The sequence below is a fragment of the Stegostoma tigrinum genome, chromosome 30 (assembly GCF_030684315.1).
Source record: "Stegostoma tigrinum isolate sSteTig4 chromosome 30, sSteTig4.hap1, whole genome shotgun sequence".
NCBI lineage: Eukaryota > Metazoa > Chordata > Chondrichthyes > Orectolobiformes > Stegostomatidae > Stegostoma > Stegostoma tigrinum.
In genome coordinates this window covers 42,345,798-42,366,663 of record NC_081383.1, presented here as the reverse complement: position 1 = coordinate 42,366,663, position 20,866 = coordinate 42,345,798, and the positions used below count along the sequence as shown (strand labels likewise).

General features: G+C 42.0%; 1 protein-coding gene across 1 annotated transcript; it reads right to left on the bottom strand.

Annotated features, from left to right (window-relative positions):
• Positions 1-1,972: 1,972 nt before the first annotated feature.
• fam32a (family with sequence similarity 32 member A) lies at positions 1,973-19,594 on the bottom strand. Its single transcript, XM_048559860.2, has 4 exons — positions 19,426-19,594; positions 15,067-15,226; positions 8,841-8,894; positions 1,973-2,838 (listed from the first exon to the last, which is right to left on the bottom strand). Exons 1-4 carry the CDS (start codon positions 19,494-19,496, stop codon positions 2,770-2,772), a joined length of 354 nt encoding a protein of 117 aa, XP_048415817.1. The 5' UTR covers positions 19,497-19,594; the 3' UTR covers positions 1,973-2,769.
• Between the last annotated feature and the right edge of the window lie 1,272 nt (positions 19,595-20,866).

The window sequence follows — 20,866 nt, the reverse complement described above, 5'->3', positions numbered from 1 at the left end:
CTTCCTATCTCCCCCGAACTATGACCCCACCATCGAGCATTAGGCTATTCTGTACACAACAGTCACTAACCTTATTTCATCTGGTGGTTGCCTCCACAATGCCTGCCAGTTCATCATCCCCTAACCCCACATGGTTTGCTTCTATCTCCTTGCCAAAATAGGACTGCCCAGGCAGACCCATTGTTTCTTCCTGTTGCTGCCCCACAGATGTCATCTCATCGTACCTCAATTTGATTTTTTTCCCTCCCCTTGTTCAGTCCCTTCCCACTTACATCCACTATCCTTCTGATGCTTCAGAATTGCCAGTTCACAGTCTCCAGCCATCTCCTCTTCACCATGGAAGTGCGATCCCTTTACACGTCCACCCCCAACTAGGACGATGTGTTCTCCACTTCTTTGTAGAAAAAAGGCCTGGGCCATCTCCATCCTCTACAAACATCTCACTGTTAGCCATTAATGATCCCCATTAACAGCTATTGATTCTCCCAGGCTGACCTTTACCCATCCTTTTATAAAATATTTTTCTCTCTGGATTCCATAGTTTAGTCCTCTCCCCACCCCATCTTTAGTACATATTTCCTAATTAAAGTCAGTAATAAAGAAGGGGCACTGGACCCAAACATTAATTCTGCTTCGACTCCACAGATACTGGTCTTCACTATTATTTCTTGAATGTTGTCAGACTCAGATTTTACAGTATCTAGTGCGTTCAGCTGTTTCTCAATATCACACAAATTTAATTGAATTGATTGAATATTGTGATGCTAGGGAGCTCAGGAGGAGCCCAAAGATGGCCATTTACACATCACATCTGGCTGAAAATGAATGTAAACTCTTCTCTTTTGCATTGATGTCCTGGACGCTCCCATTATTGAGGATGGGGATAGTTTTGGGGCCACCTCTTCCTCTTAATCATTTGTTTACCACCATTCATGTCCAGTTGGTTGTGGGATTACTTAGCCTAGCTAATGCATACTGCACCCACTGTTTGCCAGGCAGTTTGTCATACACTGTTTACCAGGTTAACATCTCATTTATAGGTATGTCTGGCATGTGTTCCTACATGCTTCCTGGAACCAGGGTGATAATGAAAATAAACTGGGGAAGCTTACAGATTGTGTGTAAGAGCTTAAAGATTGTTGAAAAAAATTCTACTGCTACTAAAATCCTACAATGCCACACAGATGTCTCGAGTTGCTAGATTTGTTCAAAAATCTATGCCATTTAGCACACTAGCCACACAACATAAAAGGAGGGTATACTCAATGCGAAGACTAAACCTCATTTCCAAAAGGACTACGTGGTGGTCACTCTTACCAGTACTGTCATTGATAAGATGCACCTGCCTGTGGTGGCATGGTGAGGACAGGATCAAGTATTTCCCTCTTGTTGATTCCATCACCATTTGTCACAGTCCTAGCAGCTGTGTCTCTCTGAGGTTGCGTTTGCCAATGTCAATTTTCTGTTCCCTGCTTGATACTGGATGGTCCATCCAAACTTTGTCATGGAAGGGAGATGACCTTATCATTTATCTCATGGTTTTTTTTTGTGGAATCTGGCTACTCATAAATTTGGGATACCTCAAACCTATGAATGGTGCTACATAAAAGCAAGTTCTTTCTTGCAAATGATTACTTACGGGCAGAATTTTCCAGGGGCTCCAAAGTCAATGGTTTTAGGTGGTGTGCTAATTTATGAGGACATGTCAATGGCTGAACATAAGGTCCCTTGGCAGTGAGCAGGATTTACTGCTAGAGCAGCTGGCAGAATTCTACACTCACATCATGGACAAACATTTGCATATCCCATTCCTGTTCCATTCTCATTACGTTATGCATCCATTTCTGCTTTGATCATTGCAAACTATTCCTCATCCCCACTGCCAACCTGAAAGAAGTGTCGTAAAGAATTAGATATCAGAGTGTGCTGAAGGATAACTATGTATGTAAAACAGTTTCCCGGAAATCATTAGTACTTTAAATAAAAAGGTTTTATTTAGCCAGGTCTCAAACCTCAGAAGGAAGGCATCCAAGTTTAACAGCATCCTAATGAATCTGGCTCAGCCAAAGGGAAAGAGCTCCGCTGAATGAATTAGATTCCTCCACATATCTGTTAGATACAGCTTATAGTCCAATGATGTTAACAGTACGGTATCAATTTGGTCAGACACCCAACAATAGGAGATACATGAATCAGCACTTTTTAAAGCCTCTGTGGCATCCCAGAAATTCAAATACCACCACCTCCCTCCCACCGCCCTTAACTGTCCTTCCATTCATACTCAAAAACAAAGTCAACATTAATTCATTGTTGTGCACTTTAGAAAAAAGTTTGCCCACCATTTATGCAAGGATCAGCAGGTTGGCTATCGTCTAGCCTGAATGCTGCGGCACACAACTGAAGAAAGACATACAACTATGCAAAAATTACAGATAAACATAGCAATTCTGCCACAGACTAGCTGACTTCTCACTCCAAGGCAAGTATCTCACTTGAATTCACACAATAGGCTATTAATTTTGTATAACATTGCAAACTGTTCTGAAGTTACAGAACACGCAACCACGTCAATTGGGTCAAAAGGAACTTTATATTTGCTAACTGATAAACTATCCAATGAGAGATTCATCTGGAACAGTTCAGGTCCCTTCCTCACAGAACAACTGATTCAGAGAGCAAACCCATTTTAATTTACTGCAGGTGCTAAGAGTTCAGAAAACAAAAAAGGAAATCCCAATAAAAAGATGTCCAAAAATTTCCTTCATCTCCTCATTTAGTCCAGCTGACTTTGGGAATATCGTAATGTTCTGTCAGGGTATCCAGGTGTCGGTTAAACTCCTGCAAGATAAGCAAAGAAAAGTTACGAGTGAGTGTTTTGGACAGCAAAACAAACAAACTGGTGTCCACAAGAGTCTGGCTTTTCTGCAGTATGATGCGGTGATTCGGGTCCAGTGGATGGCAGTGTTGGTGGACGTGATGCTGACGGAAGTAAATCTGGAATATAGGAGAGTCCTCAGAAGGGCACCTCAAAGTCCTTTTGCTTAATTTAGTGTCTTTTGTCGCCGATTGGTGACGCGCAACTGAGCTGATTTTGAGCATATGTACAAGACTCTTGCAGGCAGCAAATGCCAAGCAGACTCTCACCTTCACAACCCATCCAGACCCAAAACTGAAGAGACTTAAGGTCATTGTATTAAACTGTAACAACACACTCCTCTTCATCCAAAACATTACATACTCTCTCCTCATCCTTAACAGCTCAACAGAAATGCAGCACAGGCACAGCACTGAATATCTTAATGGCATCTGTGCACAAAGTTGCACTGAATTAATTCTTATTGGTAAACTGCTAACTCAAACAAAAATGGAAATCAAAAGCTTGAACAATTAGTTGCTGTAAAATATAATTGTTTAAAGCAATGCTCAACCAAAATTTCATTTTAGACAAAAGGGAACCTACAATTTGACAGTGAGTTTGAGGAAAATCCTACTTGGGTTTTTAAAAGGTAAAACACCCAGCGGCCATTCTCTTGGCTAATGCTTTGCCACTTAAAGTGCAGGCATAATGTGCAAAATCTCCTTCTGCGATGTTAACATTCCTGAGATTTTATTCAAACTAGCATCGTCATAGGATCCCTGCAGTGTGGAAACAGGCCTTCGGCCCAACAAATCCACACTAACCCTCAGAGCATTCCAGCCTGAACCATACCCCTAAAACCCCCTAATTTACACATTCCTGAGCACTATGGGCAATCCACCTAACCTGCACATCTTTGGACTGTGGGAGGAAGCTGGAGCACCCAGAGGAAACCCACGCAGACATAGGGAGAATGTGCAAACTTCACACAGACAGCTGCTGAGTGTGAAATCGAACCAGAGTCCCTGGCACTGTGAGGCAGCAGTGCTAACCACTGGGCCACTGTGATGCCCTGAACGACTGATAAACAACTGCCTCAAAATTCATCTCTAAGTTAGCCTGACTATCCTTGATAACATGGTATAGAGCTGGATGTACACAGCAGGCCAAGCAGCATCAGTGGAGCAGGAAAGCTGATGTTTCGGGTCGAGACCCTTCTTCAGAAAATCCTTGAGATGACTATCCTTGAGATGCATTGGCCTTTCTTTCACTGTCACTGGGTCAAAATCCTACACTATGATCCTGAACAGTTTTGTGCAGTTAGCTTTACCCAACACACTAATGCAGTTCCAAATGGTGGCCAAGCAACCACTTTGCAACGACAATTAAGAATGGAAAATGAACGGTGACCTCACCAGCAACTCCCACATCTCAAGAAAGAAACTTTTAAATCCACATTACTCAAAAAATCTCCACATGCCTTCAAAAAAAACTTATTATTTAGTCAATTCCAAATTACAGGAAGAATTGAGCTGACCAGCATACTTGGCAGGTGGCTGGATATGGTTAATTAAGATTATTGGTTAGTGAAGCTACATTACTGCAGACACGTAAGAAGCTGCTGCTCTTTGTGAGAGGAGTTGGAGGGGGGAGGAACAGAGAGAGGCGGGGGCAGGAGAGAACTGTTGGATAGTCAAAGACCCCAGCACAGCACGGGATTATAATAAAACCAGATCATTATAACTGAACACAAACCTAAACGAAACTCTCATTGGTTTAAATAAACAGTTCTACTCTGAGTAGATTTAACTGTACAACAATCTGAACAACATATTTTCATCAATAAGTTATAAAATGCACGTGTATAAGTAGTGCGCTCAGAGATGAGAAACTTCCACTAAACAGTGGATATTCCACGCTGGCGTTTTGGAAATCACCATTGGACTCTTAATTACAGACCTCCAGACTGACATTTTGAAAATAACAAAATCCAACTGCCAATTTCACTGACAACAGCTCTGAGCAGTAACTACTGTTTCCAACCTGGAGACAACTTTGACTTTTCAGATGGCTTTTTAATAACAAGGGAGAATAAAATTGAAGCTAACAGGAATTGACATATAGCAGAAGTTCCAGTTAAGCGATCAGTCTGGTTGGTACACTTCAGGTATTGGGTAAAGACTAAAATACAGTAACCTCACATCAGTATCCTTATTTTAGAAGACGTGCATTCACAGACCAGGCTCGAAACCTCCCCATTCACGGGTACTCAAAATAATAGGTGATAAATGGTTTAATGAAGACCATACACAAAATGTTAAATCCTCTTGAAGTTCTCTGACAGACTTCTACTTCTCATCAGTTTAAGAACAGTTTCTGCAATGACCCAGACTGTTGTTGTTCATTTTCTGTCTCCGGAGATTGCACGACAATGGGAGGAGACAGGTAGATGGCCATACATCTGTATGAATCAGCAGGTCATTTCATGTTGTTCTTTACATAGTAATTTTAGTTTATTAGGGACTGTCTGTAAAATACAGTTGAGTGTTTGGTTTAGCCCACGTACAAGGAAAATGTCAGATATGTAGAACAGCTCGGAAGTGTACTTTCACAGCCACACCACAGCATGGGGCTCTGGACACCAATGGAGCAAGGCTTATTCCAACTACTGACAATTACAGCGCCATATAGAGGTAGAATCAGACACTATAACAAATTGCAGAGAATCCCGTAAAACCATTTGATCTATACATGATCGACACGTGTCTTCTCTCCTTCACCTCACCTCACCTCATCCCATCCCATCAGGGTCTCCTCTTCAACACCAACATCGCACCCTATTTGTTTTTCTGTTGCACAGATCTCCGAGGTCTGTTTGCAGCAGCAACTTCAGGAACTGGAAGTCAATTTGCTGATTGGTGCATGGAACCTCCAAGCAGCTGCAGTTCAGAGGGAACACTGCCACTATTTTTTTTCTCCCTCATGTGCATGTCTAGAGTCCACAAAAATAATGTACCTGTGCTATTCAAGCTCAACTGTTGCCTGTGGCAGCACATCACACTTTCTCACCATTCTCTGGGTGAAGAATTTTTATTGAATTCACTTGTTAGTCATGATGGTGAATGCATGACTTTGGACTCCCAAACAAGTAGGAGCATTGCTCACTTATCCTATCAAATACAATGCAGGATGTCCTTTGGCACCCTCAAGTCATTCACTAACAACACTCTGTTTACCCTACACTTACTTATATTCCCTTTATGTTCAAACATCTATCTTAGTCATTGAGTACATTCAAAACTAACGTTGCCTTCACTAAGTAGACCAAACCTGTACACAAGTCCGATATAATCAAAGACTTACATAGCAAGATTCTTCATTCATGTATTAAAATGTCTCAAGGTGCTTCACAGGATTATTAAATACAAATCTGGCACCAAGTCACTTGAGGAAGAATTAGGGCAGATGATCTCAGGAAACAGTTAGGCTTCAAGGAAAGTCTGAAAGAAGCAAATATAATTCTAGAGGTTTATGGAAACAGTTCCAGAGCTTTGTCTGCTGACAACTGAAGGCACGGCCTCTTTTGGTGTAGCATTTGAAGCTGTTGATGCTTAAGATACCAGAATGAGTAGAGCAGTGAATTCAGGGATAGAGGAGTTTAAGCACTGACATGATCAAACACCTAGTAGGATTTGAAAGGAATTTTAAGACTTTGGTGTTGCTTAACTTGGAGTCAATACAAGTCACCCACAAGGGCTTGCATACCATTTCAACTCAAAAGCAAATACTGTGGATGCTGAAGGTCGGAAATTAAATCAGCATAGGCTGGAAATACTCATCAGATCAGACAGCATCCAAGAAAAGAAGTTGATAAAGGGCTGATACTGATTAGTGATAGTAACCGCGAAACCAGCAGTTTTACTGATATAATGAATGCAAATCCCGAAACCCAAGGAACAACTTCCTCACCTGCTGAGTTTAGGTGATTGGTCTCTAAGAAGTTACACTTCTCGGTAATATGCATTGTTTGTATTTCTTCACAAATCAGTCAAACATTTGTAGAGGCTGGAGGTTTGCTACACCAAGGCCGCATTTGCCTCGAATTGGCCACCAAGCAAAACCTCACTGAGCATTTTGCCAGTCAACACCTCAAAATTGGCCGCCTATAAAACCATATTGGAAATGAAGAAGCAGATTTCTATTACTTTTAAGCTTCAGCATTAGGAGGAGTGAGACAGATGGAAATGAGGTGGAAAAGTTTAGCCCTTAGTGGGATTGCTGCATGGGAAAGTTGTTGAGGAAGTCAAATGGGGCAGTAATGAGTATCTCACTGAGCCAAACAAAGAATGCCAAGAGAAAGACAGAAAGAAACAGTAGGATTATACCAGAGTGAGTATACCCAACATGCTGATAAGACAGTAAGCTAGGCCAAGGACTGCTGTAGATTTAGGTTGAAAATTAGAAGATGTACCCCAAAAAGGGAAAAATTGAAAGGAGATGTAATGACAGCTGAGCCAAGTCTAACAGGTAACAAAGAGAAAGAAAAGTAAAGAGGGAAGAAAAATGAAAATAGATGTATTGGGCCATTAACCTGTGCTATTGTTTATGGTGATTTGCCCATCTCTACACATAGGTCCTTATTTCAATTTAATCAGCAATAGGAATTCCATAGCCTTACAAAAATGCATTGGTCACGCACTATCCAGAAATTTATTTAACAAATCTATGTCCGTCCTATAAGTTTATTAATTTATTTGTGTAATTTGTTGGTCTTCCTCAGTATTAATCACAGGCCAAATTTATCACCTAAATACTTTGAAAATGTATTCTATTCCCTACTCCAAATTGTTGATATAAAACGGTAGAGTGATCCCAGAATCTATGGAATACTACTTTCATTGAGTTTGAGCAGATGCATCTCACCCTTACTGCTGTTTTATTGCCAGAGTGCTATCCATTCTGCCATATACCCAACGAATCATAGTAACCCTGCGTCATGAGTTTAGTGTGGTACCTTATCAAAGATCTTTCAGAAAATTAAAGAACACACCTACTACATCATCTTTGTTTATTCTTTCTGTTCTTTCTTTATAAAATTCAGTAAGTTTGGTCATTCCTGTCCTTGTCTTTGGAATCCCAATGAACTATTGTTTAACAATTTAAGTTTCTAGGTGTTTTTCTATTAAATCTTTGAGTAAGAATCCATTATCCCTCCTACCACCAGCATTAAGCAAATTGGTCTGCAGTTCCCTGGATATCTTCCACCTTCTGACTAAATTTAGGAATCAGATTATGTTTGTAAGTCCTTTAGCATTATTACCTTTATTAATCAGTGTAGATAATTATAAAACAACATTCCCATTATCTCTTCTTTAACATCATTTAATATGTTGCATGTATGCAATATATCTGGATCCTTGTTTAATTTTGATCAATTTTTCATTTAGCTTCCACATGCGTACTTTGACCTCCTCTTCTAACACTAGATTCACTAAGCTAGTCTGCCTAGTAAACAACAAGTTACTGCATTACTCAATCTTTGAGAGTTTTCCCACATGCCCCTCGGTGGTCAAATCCTAATCCTGACTTTTCATTATCAAAGGTGCCGATAGAATATTTTTGTATCCCTTTATTTTTCTCATTCAAAGAATTGTAATTAATATATACTCCTATACCTCGCTTGTCACTTTATTTTCCACTTTGTTGTTTTCTCATTCCTTCCAAACTGGCATTTTTCTATCTACCACTGTGGTCTCTGCCCACTTTATGCCTGTCTCAAATAGTATGCATTTTAAAACTGATGACACTGTTAGCAGTTATGTTCTCCTATTCTTACTTTTCTTATTTTCACTCTTCTGGAGATTCTTAGACAAAATAAGTTTTAAACATTTGCAACCATTCTGCAAAAATATGCAAGGTAAAATAAATTTCTGTATTCAAAATATCAATGATACTTACAGATGAAAAAATCTTAACAGCTTACCTCCACGCTCTGTTTGTGAGTTTTTGATGCTTTCTTCAGAATCCTTTCAATTTGCTGCAAGAAATACAAAAGCAGAAAACAAGTGAGAAAGATTGTACTCATTGACAAAGTATCTACAATGCCTTCAGCAAGGAGGCCAAATATATAGACAGGTCCAGTCTTATTAATGACCTACTTTCACTTTAGCAACACGCTTTTATTCTTGTTTTTGTATGAAATCTTTAACATATTAAAATGTCTCAAGACGCTTTATTCGGTATGTAGGAGTAGGCCTATGTTCTTAGGTGTTTAGTAGAATAAGTGGTGATTTAGTTGAAACACTTAAAATGCTTAAGGGGCAGATGTTGAGAGGCTGGGAATCTAGAACACAGGGTCAGTCACTGAGTGACAGGCTGATTATTTTTGCAATTCTTTCACTTGGAAGTTGGAATTCTCTACCTCGGTGAGCTATGGATGTTCAGCATTTGAATGTATTCAAGACAGGGGCTGATTTTTTTTGGATACTGGAGGAATTAAAGGATAAAGTGACAGTTTGTGAGGGTGGGGTTGAAATAGAAGATCAGCTATGATCCTACATACATTTCAAGACACAAAACATTGAATGTGATTATGGTGGATCTGAATGTGGCCTCAAGTCCACATTCCTAACCAGCCTTGATACCATTTGATTGTCATTAGTCAAGAATCTCTGTTCTAAAATATTTAATCACCCAGTTCCAGCGTTCTCTGCAGGAATGAGTTCCAACAAGCTCATGAGCTTCCAAGAGGGAGAAAAAAATCCTCCTTACCAGATCTTAAATTGCAGCCGCTTTAGTTTATCTGTTCCATCGCTCAAGTCGCTCCCAAAAGGGAAACATCTTTTCAGCATCCTCCTATGAAGTCCACTTCAGATCTTTGATGATGCAATTCAATCATCTCCCACCATCTCAGTGTCTCTCAAATGACCTGCTCCTGTTTCTAATGCTCTCATTATAGGCAGCAGTGAGAAAGGACAGACGCAGTGGGAAGATATGATGGAAGCGTTTTAGAGAAGAGAAGGCAATGAAACTGCAGGCAATGTGTTTGCACTTTGCCCATTATCATTGTCATCTAACATTTTCTTCTTCCCCATTTAAACATTTATGTGTGAACATGTGCACTAGGCAGAAAGAGAGTGACTGTTTCCCTCCTTTTCAAATGTCATTCATCCATCATTGTTCTTGTTATACCTGAGGATATACACATTTAACATTCACTCATTTCTCCTCGCCACAGATGCTGGCTGGGCTTTTGAGTATATCCTTTTTTTTCTGTTTTTGTTTCACAGTTCCAAGATCTCATGAGCTGTTCTTCCTTTTTAGGTATTCCAAGCTACCCTGGACCTTGCTGATCTATGGACATTACTTCAGAGATTTTGGTCACTTGTCATGTTTAGTTCAAAAAGAGGATGGCTAGTATGTTCTTTTAGTAGAATCCAGTCAGATTATTTCCTCAGACAGCGAACATGCTTGGTACCAGGTTCATTAAAGTTTCAGGCAGCATTATATTCCCTTTCAGGTTTTACCTGTTGAACAGTTTATTGTCGGCCGAGCATACAATGGATTTTTAATCAAGACTTTTACATTTTAAGAAATGGACACAAAAGCCCAGAAAACACGACTGCCTAGGATTCTTACAACTGCTTTTGTGGATTGAAACCACTCCAAGGAACGTTTCAAACGAATGTGAATCAGTGCCCTTTTCTTAAACAATTCAGAAGGAATATTACAGAAACATAAAATCAAGGAGCAAGAGTAGGCCAATCTGCCCTTCAAGCCTGCTCTGCCATTCAGTATGACTATGGCTGAGCATCCGCCTCAAGATCATATTCCGACTTTGCTCCCCATGCCCCCTGTTATCTTTAATATCCAAAATAATTAGCAAGAACTTTAATGAATGCACTCCATGATCTGGCCTGCACAGTCTTTTGTGGGAGCAAATTCCACAGGGTGACCACTCTCCGAGTAAAGAAATGTTTCCTTCTCTCAGTCCTAAAAGGTGTACCCCACATCCTGAAATTTTGACCCAGTTCTAGAATCCCCAGCTGTGGAAAAACAAAAATCCCTATATCAAGTCTAGCTTTTATCAGAATTGCACACGTTTTAATCAGATCTCCTCTCCTTCTTCTAAACTACAGTGAAAACAGGTCGAATTGAACCAAATATCCCTTGTACAACAGTCCGCCATTCCTGGTATTAGTCATGTGAACTTTTGCTGCGCTCCCTCTATGGCAAGTGTATCCGCTCTGTGGTAGAAAAACCTACCTATCAAATTAACTGGGTCATTAAAAACAAAGAGTCTCAACCTCAAAGTGTTAAACAAGAGCATAGCATTTTAGAACCAACATACACGGCCCTACATTTGGAAAGGACTCTGATTTTGTAAAAAGTTACATGATGAGGGATAAAAGCAAAATCCTGCAAATGCTGGAGAAACAGCAGGTCTGGCATCAACTGTGAATAGAGAAACAAGGTTAACATTTCAGGTCCAATATGACTTTTGTTGTGAAGTTGCGAAGTATTCGTGAATCGGAAGGCAGGAAGCTAGAATTTGTTGGTAAAAATGATAGAGGGGAAAAGAGGGAGAGATTCTTTTAAGATGTGAGTTTTTCTCGTGCTTTCTTAAAAAAAATTTGTCTGTTAGCAACATCTGGAGGTTGTTAATACAGACAGCCTCAAAAAGTGAACAAGGGTTTTGATGTTTTGACAACAAGTTTGAATTTGACCAGTTAAGACAAGCACGTAGATACAGAAAGCCAAATGAATTTAAATCTGATGGCGTTGACAACATCAAACCAATCCTACGTAAGGCATACTATTATGTCATTACAGGTATAAAGATGAGGGCCAACTGCCATCTAGAAGAGTGAGCCAATGTACAGCTGCTGCCAAAAAGAAGTTTAAGCCTGGCTCTCTCAAACTGTGTAAACTCTCCAAAAAGACCCATCAAAAGTACCATGGCAGTTTACATTAAAGACCTCACCAACAAAATTGCAGGGAAACCCTTCCAACAGCAGACTTGGCAGCAGAAAGGCATTTCTGGCAGAGTTTCAGAAGACACACAGTCTGAGAGTTTGGAGAGATTAAGTTTGAATTTATTGTTTTCTTATCAATCATGTTTATATAAATGGGACTTGTGTTTATTCAAATAGCATTTCATTAGAATTTAGTTCAATTAGGGAATAGTTAGTACATAGGGAAAATTGTTCATTTTGTTAGTAATTCTGTTAATATGTTCATTGTTAGGGTTAAATAAATGCAATTTCTTGTTATTTGAAAAGTGGAGATCAGGGACTGTCTTTCTTTTAACAACATTAAACAGGCTGCAAGGGGAGAATGGAGCTTCTTTTGGTGTTCCGGGGTGATTATTAATCAGCAATCCCTATTCCCATCATAACAGATTGGGGCTCATGGTTTGGTTTAACTATCGGACGGTTTTGGCCATTCCCTCTCCGTAACACTTTGTTCACAGAAGAGTCATATCAGATTGAAAACATTCTCTCTCTCCCTCTCTCTCTTTATAGATGCTACCAGAATTGAGTGAGGAGGGGGTCAGTACTGCTAACCAATAATGTGGAATATTACCCAAGTCAATTACTACCCTATCAGTCTACTGGTGATCAACAGACACTTTACAGAGGAATAACCTGCCCACTGATGCTCAGTTTGGGTTGTGCCATGGTCATTTGGTTCCTGACATCATTATAGACTTGATCCAGAATAGGCAAAATAATTGAGCTTTAAGAGATGAGCATAGTGTGACAGTGAAGCGAAAGACAGCTTTTGGCTGAATAGGGTTACATAAAGAGCCCTAACCGAAGTCAATAGGAATCAGGGAGTAAACTCTCCATTGGTTAATGTCATACTTTACATAAGGGGAGATAGCTATGGTTGTTGGAGATCAACAACTCAACTCCATCACACCATTCCAGGATTTCCCCAGGATAAGCATTATTTTTTTAAGATCAACCTCATTTTATAAAATCATCAAGGATATTATTATACACCTCTGGAGCAGTTGGGACTTGAACCCCAGCCTCCTGACTCAGAAGTAGGGACATTGACACTGCACTACAAAGGCTCTTATTTGGGTCAAGGACAGTACCCTATCTTCTGCTGTTTGAGGTTAGAGGTGGTGATGTTTGTTGCCAATTGCACAATGTTCAGTACCATTCACAACTCCTCAGGTACTGAAACAGTCCATACCCAAATGCAGCAGAATATCCATGTTTGGGTTGATAAGTGGCAAGTTACAACTAGATCATCTAAGTGTCTGGCAATGGTCATCTCCAACAAGAGAGAATCTAACCATCGCTACTTGGAATACAATGGCATTACCATTGTTCAATCCTCCATTATCAATATAATGGAGGTTACCATTGACCAGAAAATGGGCCAACCACATTCATATCGTTTGCAGCTGCAAGAGGAGGTCAGAAGCTAGGAATCCTGCAATGTATAATTCACTTCTCGTCTTTGGAGGCACCACCCACAAGATGCACGGCAATAACTCACTGAAGCTTCTTTGGCAATTCACTCCAAACCCACCACTTCTATCACTTAGAACAACAATGGGAGCAGCTGCATGGGTCTCTACCACCTGCAAGTTCCCTTCCACATCACACACTAGACTGACTTGAAAATATATTGCTGTTCCTTCAATGATGCTGGGTCAAAATTCTACAATTCCTTTCCTAACAGATCTCTGGTGTCCCTGCACCCCAAAGTCTGTGGCAGTTCAAACAGCCAGCTTACCATCACCCTCTCCAAGACAATTAGTGGTGGGCATTAAATGCTGACCTACCAGGTCTCAAGAATGATTTTTAAAAAATCCATGCTGCTGTTTGCTTTTGAAATCAGCTAGCAATTGGAAGTGAAAGCTGCCAACAGAGGGAACACACCCAACCTATTCCAGTTGAAGTTCACCTGAGAACCCAATTACCAAGAGATTCAATGACAGGGAACCTCACAGCCTAAAAATCCTTCTCTTTTCCAGATCCTCACCATCTTTAAAGCATTCACTTCAATCAAGAAACCAGGCCTGTGAGGCAGGTGAGGGTTATGCTCCCTGAAACATCAGAGGCCGAGGGCTGACCTTATAGAGGGTTAAAAAATTATGGGGAGCATAGATAGGGTGAATAGCCAAGGCCATTTTCCCTGGGGTGGAGGAGTCCAAAACTACAGGGCATAGGTTTGAGGGGATGGGAATGATTTAAAAAGGGACCTAAGGGGCAACTTCTTCACACAGACGGTGTTGCGAGTATGGAATAAGCTGCCAGAGGAAGTGGTGGGGGCTGGTACAATTACAGCATTTAAAAGGCATCTAGATGGGTATATGAATAGGAAAGGTTTAAAGGGATAAGGGCCGAAAGGGACTAGATTTATAAAGGATATCTGGTTGGCATATACAAGTTGGACCAAAGGGTCTGTTTCCATGTTGTATATCCCTATGACTCTATGACTTATTCGAGTCTTTCCATTTTAGAAGGTACAAAAGGAAAATCGTTCTGCAACTAAGCTAAGAATCCAGGGGCTTGGGCCAATGACCCAAAGCTTGGAGCTTACAATGTAACACTACAACTGTGACACTTAAATCTAGTTAATTAAAGTTAATTAATGTCAAATTCAATTAATTAATCTGGGTGGGATGCTCTTCGCATGGGCAGTGCAGATTCGATGTGCCAAGTGTCTACTTCCACACTGTACAGATTCAATGATCCTATGAGATCAAATAAACCTGGAATTAAAACAAAAACTAAGATCAGAAATTACTGAACTGTCATCAAAATCCCATCTTTGTTAGTGTCTTTACAAGAGGAGAACCTACCACCCTTGATATTTTGACGGTCTGGCCAATACATCATTCCAGACCAACATTAATATAATTGATTCCAAAAAATGTCCAAGCAAACCATTTAATTCAGGGAAATTAAGAATGCTGACCCTGCCTGCAACATCCATATCCTGGAATAAAATGATTCCTTCAGGAGATGAATTTATGCAATTGACACAGTCTCTTTTCTTGTGCATTTTCTACCGAATGCGCTCCCTTCCCCTACTGTGTTTTATTCTTCTTCTGTTCTACTGTGTTTCATTCTAACGAAGGGCCTAGAACTGAAACACTAATGCTGTGCAGACACACAATGAAGAGCGGTGAACTGCCAATAAGTCTCTGAATTCCTCTTTACTTGAAGGGTGCAACAACTCACCCGCTTCTCCTGCATCTTGTCAAACGCTTTCTGTGCTGGAGTTCTTTTGTCCACAGCCACTCGCTTATGTTCTCCTGCCTCCTCTCTCACCATGTGCTGTTTCTGATTTGAGATGATCTGTTCCAGCATTTTTTTACTTTCCTTATTCTTCTTTTTCTTCCTTTTATTAAAAAAAAGGACAAAGGATGCAGATTTTTAGCACCTGTCTTTGATTATGAGGGAAAAAAAGTACACAGATCGGTAGAGATGGGGTTATAATGATGAGGGAGCAGTGGATGGACAGAGGGCAGAGATAGTGGAAGGGGCTGGGGGAAGGAGCTCAGACTTCAGCTTAAGCCCCAGAAACAACCCTATGGAAAGCAGTGAAGAAGAGAGCAGAACAATATACAAACAGACATTTGAATCAGGAGCAGGAACAGCAGTCGCTCAGGGATGTTACAACACACCTCTGGAATAGGTGGAACTCGAACCCAAGCCTCTTGGAACAGGGTTAAGACCTCTGTGCCACAAGAGGGCCCTCTCTCACCTCCATCTTAAATATCCAACTCCTGACGAGAGATAATGGGAGTGATAATGGGAACTGCAGATGCTGGAGAATCCAAGATAATAAAATGTGACGCTGGCTGAACACAGCAGGCCCAGCAGCATCTCAGGAGCACAAAAGCTGACGTTTCGGGCCTAGACCCTTCATCAGAGAGGGGGATGGGGTGAGGGTTCTGGAATAAATAGGGAGAGAGGGGGAGGCGGACCAAAGACGGAGAGAAAAGAAGATAGGTGGAGAGGAGAGTACAGGTGGGGAGGTAGGGAGGGGATAGGTCAGTCCAGGGAAGACGGACAGGTCAAGGAGGTGGGATGAGGTTAATAGGTAGGAGATGGAGGTGCGGCTTGGGGTGGGAGGAAGGGATGGGTGAGAGGAAGAACCGGTTAGGGAGGCAGAGACAGGTTGGACTGGTTTTGGGATGCAGTGGGTGAAGGGGAAGAGCTGGGCTGGTTTTGGGATGTGGTGGGGGCAGGGGAGATTTTGAAGCTGGTGAAGTCCACATTGATACCATTGGGCTGCAGGGTTCCAAAGCTGAATAGGAGTTGCTGTTCCTGCAACCTTCGGGTGGCATCATTGTGGCACTGCAGGAGGCTCATGATGGACATGTCATCTAAAGAATGGGAGGGGGTGTGGAAATGGTTTGTGACTGGGAGGTGCAGTTGTTTGTTGCGAACCGAGCGGAGGTGTTCTGCAAAGCGGTCCCCAAGCCTCCACTTGGTTTCCCCAATGTAGAGGTAGCCACACCGGGTACAATGGATACAGTATACCACATTGGCAGATGTGCAGGTGAACCTCTGCTTAATGTGGAAAGTCATCTTGAGGCCTGGGATAGGGGTGAGGGAGGTGGTGTGGGGGCAAGCGTAGCATTTCCTGCGGTTGCAGGGGAAGGTGCCGGGTGTGGTGGGGTTGGAGGGCAGTGTGGAGCGAACAAGGGAGTCATGGAGCGAGTGGTCTCTCTGGAAAACAGACAAGGGTGGGGATGGAAAAATGTCTTGGGTGGTGGGGTCGGATTGTAGATGGCAGAACTGTCGGAGGATGATGCGTTGTATCCGGAGGTTGGTGGGGTGGTGCGTGAGAACGAGGGGGATCCTCTTTGGGCGGTTGTGGCAGGGGCGGGGTGTGAGGCATGTGTTGCGGGAAATGCAAGAGACGCGGTCAAGGGCATTCTCGATTACTGTGGGGGGAAAGTTGCGGTCCTTGAAGAACTTGGACATCTGGGATGTGCGGGAGTGGAATGCCTCATCGTGGGAGCAGATGCGGCGGTGGCGGAGGAACTGGGAATAGGGGATGGAATTTTTGCAGGAGGGTGGGTGGGAGGAGTTGTATTCTAGGCAGCTGTGGGAGTCGGTGGACTTGAAATGGACATCAGTTACAAGCTGGTTGCTTGAGATGGAGACTGAGGGGTCCAGGAAGGTGAGGGATGTGCTGGAGATGGCCCAGGTGAGCTGAAGGTTGGGGTGGAAGGTGTTGGTGAAGTGGATAAACTGTTCGAGCTCCTCTGGGGAGCAAGAGGCCGCGCCGATACAGTCATCAATGTAACGGAGGAAGAGGTGGGGTTTGGGGCCTGTGTAGGTGCGGAAGAAGGACGTAAGCTACAAAGAGGCAGGCATAGCTGGGGCCCATGCGGGTGCCCGTGGCCACACCCTTAGTCTATAGGAAGTGGGAGGAATCGAAAGAGAAGTTGTTGAGGGCGAGGACGAGTTCGACTAGGCGGATGAGGGTGTCGGTGGAGAACTGCCTTTGCTGGAGAGCCATCCCTAACTAAGCAGTTTTCCTGTGGACGAAGTAAATGTGAAGATGTGCGTTTAGGAAGGCAGCATTAATTGTTTACAATGTTTCTTCTCAGCATTTCAGCCAGCAATTCAAGGTCTAAATGTAGTAAACAGACTAACCCCAAAAGTGGCTTTTCTTTTGCCAAATATTTGTAAAACTTTAATTAAACTGTTATAGACATCGAAAACAGAATAAAAAAGGGGACAAAAAAATGACAGGTGAGATTATCCTATCAAAATGTTAGGGTGAATATTTGTAAATAATGCGTAAATGATACAATATCAGATGGCAGCTAAGAGAAACAGTTAACAGTTAACAAAATCGCACCACACAGCGGTTTGATTTGCAAAATGGAATCTCTACCTTAGATGGAGAGAGATGATAGGAACTGCAGATGCTGGAGAATCCAAGATAACAAAGTGTGAAGCTGGATGAACACAGCAGGCCAAGCAGCATCTCAGGAGCACAAAAGCTGACGTTTCAAGCCTAGACTCTGATGAAGAATCTAGGCCCAAAACGTCAGCTTTTGTGCTCCTGAGATGCTGGTTGGCCTGCTGTGTTCATCCAGCTTCACATGTTGTTATCTCTAACTTATATGATCATGTTTTATATTTTCTGTTCCTTTCCCTCTCTCTCAATCTTAATTATTTTTAATTACCTTGGTTTATTTCTGTGTCTCATTCAGAATTAATTTCACCCACTTTTCTTCCTTCTGAATTCATAAAATGTTAGTTCCAAAAAGGTCCAATCTAATTGGTTAAGAAGATATATGGATGTTTGTTTTATTTACTTAAGATGCCCTGACCGGCTTCTGAAACATGACAGCTCATACTTTCTGCAAAAAAAAAGAAAATCTAAATGTACAAAGGCTGGTTTCATGATAAACCTCACTGGATGCATTGCCACACAAAACAGAAATGTTTAACTATTTCTGTCCACGTGCCAAAGGTTGAAGGAATGCGACAGAGTATTAAAACTTTGAATTTCTATGAACAGCAATCAATTAAATTCGGTACAGATAACAATCTCATGAAAGGTACTGGTTTTTCTGGGGCTTACACTGAATTCTTTAGTTCAACAGTGCTGATGACAGCTTAATGACCTAACTCTGTTCTTCCCTCCATCGGATCCCCATAAGTTACTGTTTTGATTTCAGATAAAAATGTTTTGGGGTGAAGGGAATGACAGAATCAGCATCAGCTTGAATAAAAACATTTGTTTAAAACAGCAGACTGTACTAAGTTATTGTATTTCAGAAAAGGGGATGATAGTGGTGTTTAGGGTCAGTTAAGATCATGTTTATTCTGGTATTCGTAAGTAATATGAATAGTAGAACATAGGCAGCGTCCGAAATTTGACTGAACAAAAACAATGTTGCCTTAAAACAGCGTTTCCTGAAAACAGCACTTTTTTAAAAGAATGTACATAGCAATGCAGTAAAATAAATACCGTCCTTGGACAATGAGATTGGACATTGCATTGGTGTGGACTGGCCCTAAATCACCCACTGTGATTGTCATTTATGTATTGTTATACTTTCGGAGATGAGACAAACAGTGAGAAAACCTCAAACACTTCCAACAAAAAAAGGCAAACAAGCAAAATGGATAGACAAGTAACAGAAAAGTAACAGCTGATGTGACTTGGCTGAATGAATGAGGTCTGGAAAAGTAATATAGATTTAGCAGAAGGATGAATGGGGCTAGTCGGATTGGGATATTTGTCTTTTGTGCTCCTGAGATGCTGCTGGGCCTGCTGTGTTCATCCAGCCTCACATTTTATTATCTTGGGATAAAAGTGCTTCACAACACATTACGTGTACGTTTAAAATAATGAGCCAGTGAGGGCTTCATAATTAGACCTGACCCTCCGACAGTGCCCGCTCCCTCAGCGCTGACCCTCCGACAGTGCCCGCTCCCTCAGGGCACAGTTCCCGGGGCTGATCACTTTCTCCGAGGCCTATCCTGCGGCCTTCACGGGAGTGCGGGCCCGGGCCCCGGTGTGAAGGAGGCCGCATCCCCAGCTCGCTCTGCCCGCCGCCTCACCTCTTCGCTCCCTGGTCGGAGACTCCTTTGAGCTTGAGCGCGCCGCCCTGCACTTCCCGGTACTCGGCCATCGCCTCCCCTCACCCCCGCAGGCACAGACTGGGACGGAGAGACGGACCGGAACCGCCCGCCCACACCGTCAGAGAGGGGCAGGGTAGTGCTCCACCCCTTCACCCTCCCCCCGGGGCACAGAGTGTGTCTGTGACGGTGGGGGGAGAGGGAGGCACAGTGTGTGACAGTGAGAGAGTGTGAATGAGTGAGATAAATCCCCCAGACAGGGAGAATCCCCTTTTGGGTGTCTCCCCTCACACAAATAATACAGTTCCTCTTCTTCCTGGGATATTATCCACCGTTGTATTCCATCCATCCATTCCTTTCCCCCATTTGCTTCACCTGTCTCTATTCCCTGGCATTTCTTTGTGTCATCCTCACCGATTGCCTTCCCTCTTTTTTCTGTGCCATCTGCAACCTTCACTTCCCTCATCCCAGTCATTAATATGTCCGGAAGACATTTGTGGCCCCAGACTCATCCCCGTGGCACTCCACTGGTTACGGATTGCCATCATGGAAATACCCCCTTATCCCAACTCTCTGTCTCCTATTCGTCAACCAGTCCAAAATCCATGTTAACATACTGCTCCAACATCACACAATCATTAAGTATCTTCATATACAATCCCTTTTCAAATGCCTTTTGGAAATCCAAAAATATGTATATCATGCTTTCTCTTTACCTACACTGCTTATTCCTTCTTTAGGGAATTCTAACAAATTTGTAAAGCATTAATCTTCCCTTCATGAAGCCATACTGACTCTGCCGGATCATAATATGCATTTCTAAATGTTGTTATTACATCTTTTATCACAGATTCCCTACTTTCTCCCACTAACAGATTTTAAGCCAATTGACCAATGAGTAACATGCTCCGTGTCTCCCGTTTTGGAATTGAAGTGTTACATCGGCAATTTTCCAATTCTCAGACCCTTTTCTTGAATTTAGGATTCTTGGTCTTTTTTTTGTAGGTTTTTAAAACTTTCCCAATCCCCTGTCTTACTGTTAATCCTTGTCACATTATATATTTTTATTTCAATTTGATGCAGTTTGATTCAACCTCCCTGATGAAGATTGGCTGGCTGATTCCCTTCCTAGAAGTCTTCTTTTTCACTGAGATATATTTTTGTTTTGACTCATGGATTGTTTTTTAAATGTCTGTCATGTTTCCTCAATCATCTTTGTTGCTGCTGCTGCCGCTGAACTCCTTTCCCAGTCCACTCCAGCCAACTCTGTCCTCATTCCTTTGCAATTGCACTTAGCTGGGAAGAGAACAGGATCATCCACAATGATAAGCTTGCTTCACCAATGTATCGTTGGTTTTGAAGCCGCATGGATAACTAAAGTTGTAGATGTGAGGAGATTTTAAAAAAAACTCAAGAAGGCCCC